At 43.2% G+C, this 9,941-nt stretch overlaps 1 protein-coding gene across 1 annotated transcript; it reads right to left on the reverse strand.

Annotated features, from left to right (window-relative positions):
• Positions 1 to 253: 253 nt before the first annotated feature.
• LOC149362678 (uncharacterized) lies at positions 254 to 8,310 on the reverse strand. The gene is made up of 5 exons (XM_089568353.1): positions 8,292 to 8,310; positions 6,666 to 6,734; positions 3,739 to 3,794; positions 2,950 to 3,018; positions 254 to 627 (listed from the first exon to the last, which is right to left on the reverse strand). Exons 1-5 carry the CDS (start codon positions 8,308 to 8,310, stop codon positions 331 to 333), a joined length of 510 nt encoding a protein of 169 aa, XP_089424479.1. The 3' UTR covers positions 254 to 330.
• Positions 8,311 to 9,941: the final 1,631 nt, after the last annotated feature.

Here is a 9,941-nt window from a genome sequence, read left to right on the forward strand (position 1 = left end):
TGTCTGCTCTTTCCGGGCAACCTCGGGTGACCAATGATTAATTTCACACACCCACACAAACACACGCACGCACACACAAGAATTTTCGCTCAACGGGGCAAGGAAGGCTGACGCATTAATATATGATACTGATATCCTTATATAAGGATGCTATAATAATAAAACTATGTCTTCATTCAGTCTGGTCATCGGCAAAGGCACGGTGCCAACAGAGCAAGTGCCAGATGTTTTGAAGGCATTCTCGTATTTTTATTGGAATATCGGAACAAAAACTATAGCCCCCCAGTGCAGTGCGTTGTCACGCTTTCAGCTTACACCGTCGTTCACGAATTACATTTCCTCCGCCTGTTCTGAAGTAGCGTTCGTAGCTTCTGAACTTGAGGTTATGTTCGCAGGTTCAGGTGTTGATGTTGTTGTTGTCGTCGTTGTTGTTTTTCTTGGCGTTGTGGACATCAAAATTCTAGGCCTCCGAAATTTTCCGAAGATCTGTTCAAGAAACTCTGGGTATGATTTCCAACAACTCAGGTCAAGGCCGCTGGTGATACAAGTGCCGTTTTGGCAGAGCCCAATGGGGCACAAATATAACAATTCATCTTGCATATGAAGTAGCGCATCACGTACGACGTCCTGAAAGAGAAGGAAGTTTTATATATAACGATGTTGACGGCATAAACGCTCTTGACGCGGCCAACATGAAAGCCTGTTTTTATTCCTCTAAGTATAGTTAAAGAATTAGTGTTTTTGTACTTTGACAAACGGTGAACAGAACGGTTTCATGTCCTTCTCAGGTGGGCTATGTTATTGTGGCTCTCAATGAATTACAGCGCAAACTCGTTATCTGACGCTTAAGGTTACTTCTGCTGTCCAACTCGGAACTAAAGGCTGTCTTTAAACTTTTTGGGCAATGATAAAAGAGTGTGTTTCATCCAAAACCCTAGTTTGGGCGAGTTGGTTCATGTTGAAAGAAAAAACTGGTAATTGCGCAAGAAACGACGACACGGAAGGCACACAAACGACGGGACTGACGAGTCAGTCCTGCCTTTTGTGCGCCATCCGTGTCCTCGTTTCTTGCGCCATTACCAGTTTTTGCCTTTCATCCAACTGTACGTTTCAGAATATCAGTATCCGCTGTGCCTGAGTTTTATGCAGCAAGCTGAGTGTTCCGAGCCACTGCAAGGCTTTGCGTCTACTGCGCTGCAGTTCTGAAGGGATAGTATCCCGGCCTCGTCGCGACAAAAGAAGGCGGCTGCGTAGTGCCACGCCGGCCCCGCCCATGCTGCAGCGCGTATCCTGTCGGCGTTCTGCGTCGAGTCGTGCTTTTTTTGTGAGTGCGAAAAAACTCGACGTGTATAACGCGCCTCGTTTTAAGCCGGTTGTTGACTAACGTTTCAAAAAGAAAAAAAAATGCGCCGGTCAAATATTCAAATCACGCGACGTCGGTCTTGCCCTGCAGCTCTCCGTCTAGAAACTTCGTCATAGCCCTTGTCGCTTGCTTCATAGGCTGCCGCGAGCCAGATAACAGTTCAAATGTTGGGCTCTACTGGTTTCTTTCAATGCCGAGCGAAGCGGGGCTACTATGGGCTGTCCGGCGCATAGGTAGATGAAACATCCTTCGCGCTATGCTGGTTACTGCGCCGACTGAGAGCTGCAATATACAGTTGACAACCAGCTTCCTACGCGTGTTTATTGGTAATTATGAGAGAAATTGACCATTCAGCTACTCTATTATGATTAAAGACTATTAAGAAGTTTCGCGAGAAGAAAGTGCGCATCGACCAACAAAATGTGTGGGGTACGCAGAAATTCACAGTTCAGCTAATATTTTTGGCACCTCATTGCAAGTAACAATTCCCTGTCAAGTCGAAACAACAAAAGGCGGCATTTGGAAGCATAATTATCATTCTTAACCAGATAAGGCGGTACCCTTTCGATTAGTTCGAAATGCGTACTTTAGCTATGAGTTCACTCTAGAGAACGCCGATTGGGCGAACTTGATGCGAAAACGCCGCTACTCCAAAGGCCTCAAGAGTTAACTGAGCAGCATGTCGAGGTTCGCGCGGTTTCTCTGAAATCTACCATCTAGCGACCATCACCTGGGCTCCTGCTGCAGTGCGAATCGAATGTTAGGATGCAGAGGCAGAGAAGGCTCTGTTTGCCACTTTCAATTTCTCAAGTTGACTTTATATTCCCCAAATTTACGTGCGTGATTGATGAGTAAGCAAAAGAGAGAGTTTAGGTGCAGGGACTCAACGAAACCCAAGCGTGGCCGACGGAAAGTATCGAGTGGAAGCACACTATTGTTTGCTCCTGAAACTTGCTATATACGCTGGCTTTCACGGTGGTGATTACGTCTGCTCGCGCGCCTGAACTTAGTCTCATTTAAAGCTTTCCTAGAGCTCCACTTCCTAGGGCACTCGCCTGGCTAGCGAGTGGTTGCGGTTATGATTTAGCTTATGAAATCTGCTGGTTGTAGAAATCATAAATATGAATACTTAGCCTTTGGTGATTGCTCGCGTTTCCTCAGCGTTCTAACCCTGAAATCATATTGAGCACATTAGATTGGTTGTGAGCTGTACCGTAATACAGCCGAAATCTCCGAGTCCATGGTTGTCCATAGCTGTCCAAGTCCATAGCGGTATTCGGAAGCAGACGCCCCGGGGATTGGTACTACCCGCTCTCTCTAGGTGTGCAGCAAATGACAACGATATCTGTGCCCTGGAATATGTTGCAAAGATGTGCTATCGAAAGAATTTTTTTTAGATATTTTCTATATGTGTTCTGCCGAAGAGTATTTTGATATTTTGACGACACTGAGACTTGGCTGGTGTCAGTTAAATTTATTCTTTCTACGAAGTTGCCTCTAGCTGCAGTGGTTTGGATTGGCGATCGTGGCATAAGAAAATTGGGTATTGTGAAAGCGCAGTAAAGAAAGAATAAAAATATTCTTACGATGCACTCTATGCCGTCCTCCAAAGGGATTTTCTGTGGTCCACACTCCTTCAGGCATCCAATTTGCATCTGTTTACAACGAAAAGTTGAACAACATAGTGTTCCATTTTATAATAGGCACAGTGACATATTTGGCTTATTCGTGAAGGCCTCGTAATTAAGGTAGCGCTTAGTACTTGTCGCACGGGCACCCTCAAATGGCATCGAAGGTTCCGAGGGACATTCATGCGCGCTACTGCCAATTTCCAAATCTTGCTCTCCCTGAGAAATGTGCATGCGTACCGACAGATTATATTCAGCTGTACCTAGAGAGGCGCCATCATTTGCAAATTTCGATTGGGACGCGAATACTGTACTCTGAATATCCGTGTTCGATTAGAAAGATTAGTCTGCTATGTGTTCCTAATCTTTGAAAGGAGACGGATATTTGAGACAAAACGATTATCTAACAGTATAATCACAAGTATTTTATATTCTTGTTTGCGTACAATGTTCAGAGAGCCTCACCGACAGCGGCAAAGCAACGTAGGAGCTTTGTGCACTGTTTTGTAGGTGTTTAAGTTTCCAAATTGGACTCTCGCATGTATAACATTATAGCATTATCGTTCTGTATTAAGTCGTGGTAGGAATGCTTGGCTTTGACATATCACAATCATGGTGGTAACGCCGTTAAACTAGCCTGGAGAATGTCCTTCGTACAATACCGTTGTCCGCGTAGCCTTAACTGTCTTTAAAGGTAACTTCTCCACCTTTTAACAACCCAAGAAGGAATAAAAATTCAATACGAACCTTTTTTTTCGGCGTGTTCAGCACCCCTGTGTAGTAGCAAGGTGGAGCCTTCGTTGCTATAACAGCAAAAACGAATGGCAGTTGTGAAAGCCACGGAAATAAATTTTACATTCAGAGAGGTCAGTCAAAACCACGGGCATTATTTTATGGAATGTTTGGTCAATAAACTGAAAGGTTTATTTTTTGTACTGAAAGAAACATTAAAACATATGCCGCGAAAAAAGTACATTCTGGAAGGAAAGCTACGGGAAAATCAAGAGTAATTCTCTGGGCAAGATTTCTGCTTTGGCGCAATTATTCTATCACAAACAAACTTGGGATCTAACTAAAATTTGTTGAAATGGCATCGTTTGCGCCACAGCTCATTGTGGGGCGTTTTTACGAAAAGTTAAACAGTACTCTGCACCGAAGACACTGATTTTGTTTTAATTGAGTTCGGATTTGGACATCCTGGTGACAGGTTCTCACTTGGTTGCAACTTCAAAGAATACAATCTGTGGTAGATTTCCACCGCAGTAGCCTAGAGGCATGGGTCGTGCTTTGTGTAAACATGACTGGTCCCTTCTTTTTTTGCAGTATATGACCACTGAAATACGGTTGCTTTAATAGGTGCAAGAAATAAGTCGTGTTGTATATTGATGAGAATAATTGTACTTTATACTATTGTGGTACAGAAAACGAATATGCATAGAAAGATATATTGAGGCAAACCTAGGACGTACTTTAATAATGAAAATGTAGAGTAAAAAACAGAACAAAAATGCCCATGGTGATCATTTAGGCATAATCTTCAAGGCAATATTAAAACCGTAACCATTTTGCCTGTGCTGAAGGAAGCAGTCATGCCGTTTAAGGTTTTTGTCCGTAATTAACGAACGCTAATAACAGAAATATTTTTACAGAGTGAGCGTTGAACGAAATGAGATATGCGTGTGCATGCTTGTTATAGTGTGTGTACTGGGCGGACCGCATTTAGCGGGAACACTTGAGTTCATTGTACTGAGGCCTGCCGTAAAATCTGGTCTGTGTCACCCTACCTGGAACATTGTACGCTTTGCTGTATTTTCTGACTGTGTATGCGACGAACCTCCAGTGGCGCTGCCCTTACCGCGAAAGAGGTGTCTACTGTGGAAGATGCTAAAAGACGAAGGTATCGGTCATGAGATAAGCGATTTCCTACAAGAAATATACCGAGACAATAAAGTTGAAATTACATGGGACGGGATAACAAGTACAACTGTCCAGGTACGCAAGGGATTAAGGCAAAGTTTTCCTCTGCTGTTTATGCTTTATATGACAAATATGGAAAGAAAGCAAGGCGGGAAGAAAGGTCGTTGAGCAACGGCTCCTAGGTTTCATATATGCGGACGATATAGTAGTGTTAGCAGATAGCCAGAACGATTTGCAAATTCTAGTTAGTTGTTGTGGAGACAAAGAAGACATTCTAGGTTTGCGTTTTAGGGCAATTAAGTCAGGAGTAATTTTCAATAACACAATGCCAAGATACAAGGCCAAATACAAGGCCATGATATACCCAGAGTGGCTGAATATACAAATATCTTGGAGTATGGGTAAACAAAGGACAGATATGCAAGAAAAATCACGAACGGTCTTTTAGGCCAGAAGGGTGAAGAGATGCCGGGAAAATGAAACATAGGGCATTGTGGGGGTGCAGCAGATATGAAGTACTGAGAGGCGTTTGGAAAGTAATATTGAATCCAGAGATTACTTTCGGGAATACGGTTTCGCTCCTAAGGGCAGAAGTTCAGTCGGGGTTAGAAATAAATCGGAGAGCTGTTGGAAGATTAGCACTACGTGCCATGGAAAAACCACAAACGAGGCAGTGCAGGCGGCTATGGCCTGTGCCGCGTTTGAAGCAGGAAAAGCTCAGAGTACAATATTACATGAAGAATACCTGAGGAAATTGGACTATAACAGATGCGCAGCCAAGGTATTTAAGTACTTATACAGAAAGAGCGTTCACTCACAATGGCGGAAAAGGACTATGGCACTAACCAGTAAGTATGCAGCACAAAAGGATAGGGAAAAAATGGCATGAGAAAAATGGATTCGATCAATGGAAAACTATCAGAGTGTTGAACTATATCAAATTTGGAAAAGGTAGATCAGGGAGAAATTGTTCTATCATAACTCAAGAGGCAGTGCACTACTTTTTGAAGCTCGAGCAGCGTGTCTTCGAACGAGCTCCTACAAAAAAAAATATAACCAAGATGACACATGTACAGTGTGCGGTATTTCTGCAGAAAGATTTGAACAGCTTATACTCGAATGCGATGGTATCCGTGCGGATGTCGATACAGGCACAGTCACTCTCCCTCAGGCCCTTAGTTTTAGAGATAAAAATGGCTCTGAGAATGAATCTGCGGTGGAAGTTAGCGACAAGAGATGTTATTGACCAATTTATAACACCGTTAAAAAACAAAAGGCGAGCCTGGTGAAAACTCCGCCACCCTGTTTTAAAGAGGACGCTCCTTTTTTCCATTCATCCAACCACGCACAGAGGTGTTCCCGCTGGGCGGCCCAGCCTACAAGTACTAATATAAGTTTTTTGTTGTGTTCACACCGCTACTTGCGAACTATTAACTACACACGGGCTCTTATTCCGAGAATCGTTGGTCAAAAGCGTCAATTTGTAGAAGCCTCTTGCTGGTCTTTGGCACTCTTGCTGGGTCACTGGCGATGAACAAACAAAATCTCCTGCAATTACAATTCTAGAAATACATGCCTAATTTCGTTCAATATAGTTTCTTAAAAAAAACCTGCATTTCTAGTGCACTTCGTAATTATCTAGAACTTTATACTCTCGTTAGTACGAGATGCAACTGTCCACATTTACTGCCAAGAGTGGTACGTTTTCAGTAATTATATTCGGGGAATGAATATGCTTCAGTATAAAAAGCGCTTACTGCGTCTAGTCGACGTTACTGCAGCAGTTGTTGTATCGTTCAGTGTTGTCGGCTCTGTTGACTCGGGTTCTGCAAGCGAGCAAAAGTGTACATGCATGGTAGTTGCGCTGTAACAGGTACTACAACAATATGTGCGAAAGCAAGTATTCAAGGCAATAACAAGATTTTCGAGTGCATTAACTAGAATAACAAAGCAGTGAAAGCTCAGCCCTAGGTGAGTGCTGCAGCGAAGTCCACAAACAAAGGCCTTCTCCAGCGATCGCACTGTTTGAGCTATGATAACATCGACAGAGCAATACAAGCTGCACAGAACGCATGCAAAATCGCGTTCGACTGAAAGGAACCTACATCCTCAAATGTTTCAACTCCTACTCTCAGCTTTCTCCAGAAAGTTTGAGAAAATGTATTCATTGGTAATAATAAGAGCATGAGATGCCGAAGTACGGAACGCTCTCAATCTGACAACAGTCTCCAAACAGTATGAAGGCCCAGCTCCTATTGGTCGGCCTTAACCGCCCCTCCGCCAATAGTACAGGGGATTTGAAGCTGTTTTTAGGTTGAGAGTGTTCCGTAATCCGGCCCCAGATATCATTTCTCTCCGCCAAATTGAGTGCGTTTGCTCTCCTATTGAATGATAAATGCGCGTCGGCGGTTCAGTTCTAGCTTTCTTTTCAATTCAGAAATTACAATTTGCCAAATGTATTATGCTACTATTACGTTGAAAAATTTGTGAATCTGTAGTAGACCGGTGTGCTCAGAAATACTCTTAGTTGTGCCGTAGGCAAAGAACTTTTCTGAGGCAGTCGGGTGATGCCCGCGCACGACAGGAAAAATTAGTCGCTGAGGGCGCCGGTTTCAAGCGCTACATTTCTTTTCGACGCGTAGCAGTTTCCTCAACTTTGGGCCGTTCGAGTAGGTGCAGTAGTTAAAAAGTTTATGTTGAAGTAATTGGTGCCAGAAATATGTTGCAGGAAACGGTCTTCTTTGTTCTCGGCAACCGGCAAAGATCATATTTCCTTTTGCAACCGGCGCCCTGCGCCAGTATTTGCTGAGGCCCTTGTGTGACGCATGCAACTAATTCAAGCACTGCCACTGGCATTTGCTCGGCGCCTGCTGAAAGCGCTAAGGCTTTGTGCCCAATAGACAAGAAAAAATGCTAGATTTCTTCCAGCCGTTTGCCGGTAACACACTCACCTTCATTAGAAGGCGTCCACGTAGTGCATTCGGTAGTTGATTCTGCAACCGCAAATTATAAGCAAGGTCACGATTTAAGTCGGAAAACATGGCAAACCATAAATAATGCATCTTAGACGAGCTACTCAGCAGGGACCGCAGAGAATAAACTGCGCACTGCGATAGGTGTGTAAGTTGCAGTTGTATTTGGAGTGATAGCAAAGTACACGTGATTGGATATGGTGCGCTGAAAATAGCTAGCAATGATGTTCAGGCAATTAAACCTTGCACATATCACTTCAGTACGCGACTGATATAGCTTGCAGGTTGCCCATCAAAATAAGAAACCCGAGATTAGTTATGTCAGTAGTCCTGTTTTTCGTCTTTTTTTTCTGTGTTACGTCCAGTAATGGAAGTGCGACGACTACCCCGCTATGATTACTTTTACCTCACCTTTAGCACCGCATGTCATCGGGGTCATAAAGTAAATCTGACTATTGTATTGACACGATGGCTACGCAAGTTAATTCTTTATGTTTTTTTCCAAATCTAGAACGCGGCCTAAGGGCTGAGTGCCAGTTCTTTGGACACGTGATGTAGTTTGTAATGGAAGGATATTTTTAAAACTGAAACGGAATGTATAGTGTTTACCTATTATTAGAGGAAATTTAAACTTCGGTTAAAGCGTTTTTAACTGTGAAAACTTTGCATATTTTGAAGAGGGAAGCTGTTTCCGTTAACAGCCGTAAGTATTCGGTATAATTAGTGATGAAATTCTACTCCAGGAGCTTGGGACCCTGATGACCATGCGCCCCCTTTTTACTACCTTGCAGCATAATTTGTGTTTGAACTGTCGTACACATCCGTCGTTGCTGCTAAGTGCGGTTCAGCCTTATTTCTATTTCCCGCATTTCTAACAAATTGACCCTTGCACCAAGCGCCACTAATAAATAAAATACAGAAGGTTTCCACCATGAAATGTGCGGCTCCGACATCATTAGACGTTACACATAAAGCGAAGCGCGGTAACTACAGAGGAGGATGAACCAGCACGCCCAGACATATGCTTTCCTGAACACCCTTAGGCGCACAGTGGTGTGTAAGTAGAGAAAAAAAGAAAAAATTTGGAAGTATTCAGCTTTGCGGACGGTGAATGATGTGATTCATGTAGGTATTCTTCAAAAGTTGAAGATGCTGAACTTCGAAAACAGCTCGTGCTCACTTTCCAATTACTGGAGTATCGTCGCCGTGTTTTCTTGTTGCTTACGCTTGCAAAATATGTGGCGTTGGTGGTGGTGTTTGTTTTTGCTCGCAAATGTTGACATAATGTGCCCGTGCTTCAGTCTGTTACAATTATAAACAGAAAAACGGTATCAAGAAAGTAATATTTCGCTTTGAGCTGGAGCAAAGTTGCAAAGTGTGAAAAGCACACGGAAAAAGCATATCTTGTGCTGCTCACCATTCCATAAGCCAAGCACCAGCGGGGCCGCTGTAAGAAATAAGGGTAAATAACACAGAAAATAAACGCACTGGCTCACGGACGTTTCTTTTTAATTTCTAAATCTGAATTGCACAGGAGACCAAGTAAGGCTGCAGTTGCTTTGCTTACGTGCAAAAATACAACACTGACACCTGCGAAGAAACACTTAGAATAACACTAAGGGCCTAGGCACGGTGAGATAATGTGGAGCTTTGACTTTCCTCCCTCTTGTTGCATATTGAGCGTTGTTTTTTCATCGATTAATTGAGTAATGCATCAAAGCAGAAAGGGAAATTATCTTTGTTTAGTTGTTTCTTTGTGTACTACAGAACTAGGGAGGAACGAACCGATTCACTGCATCACTCACAATCGGTCTCCGCTGGTGGCTATCACATGTATGCACCACTCACTGTAATTGCGAGTAACACCAGAGCTCCATTGCGACGTTGCTTAATTTACAATTAGGGTGACATAACTTTTGATCCCTTAAGCTCAGAAGCTTGTGGTCTGCTATTGATTACTTTTTACATTTAATTAAAGTGAGAAAAGCGTGGTTGCACATATATTTGTTGATTCGTCAATGACGAAGGTGGCCAACTGAGGCAAGCTACAAATGGCTGTAA

The sequence above is a fragment of the Amblyomma mixtum genome, chromosome 2 (assembly GCF_055824585.1).
Source record: "Amblyomma mixtum isolate Tamu chromosome 2, ASM5582458v1, whole genome shotgun sequence".
Taxonomy (NCBI): Eukaryota; Metazoa; Arthropoda; class Arachnida; order Ixodida; family Ixodidae; genus Amblyomma; species Amblyomma mixtum.

Coding starts and splice junctions, on each gene's coding strand:
- LOC149362678 (XM_089568353.1), bottom strand. Junction 3,019..3,738: donor TGAACACGCCGAAAAAAAAG/GTTCGTATTGAA, acceptor CGTTGTAAACAG/ATGCAAATTGGATGCCTGAA. Junction 628..2,949: donor AGGACGGCATAGAGTGCATC/GTAAGAATATTT, acceptor CTTCTCTTTCAG/GACGTCGTACGTGATGCGCT.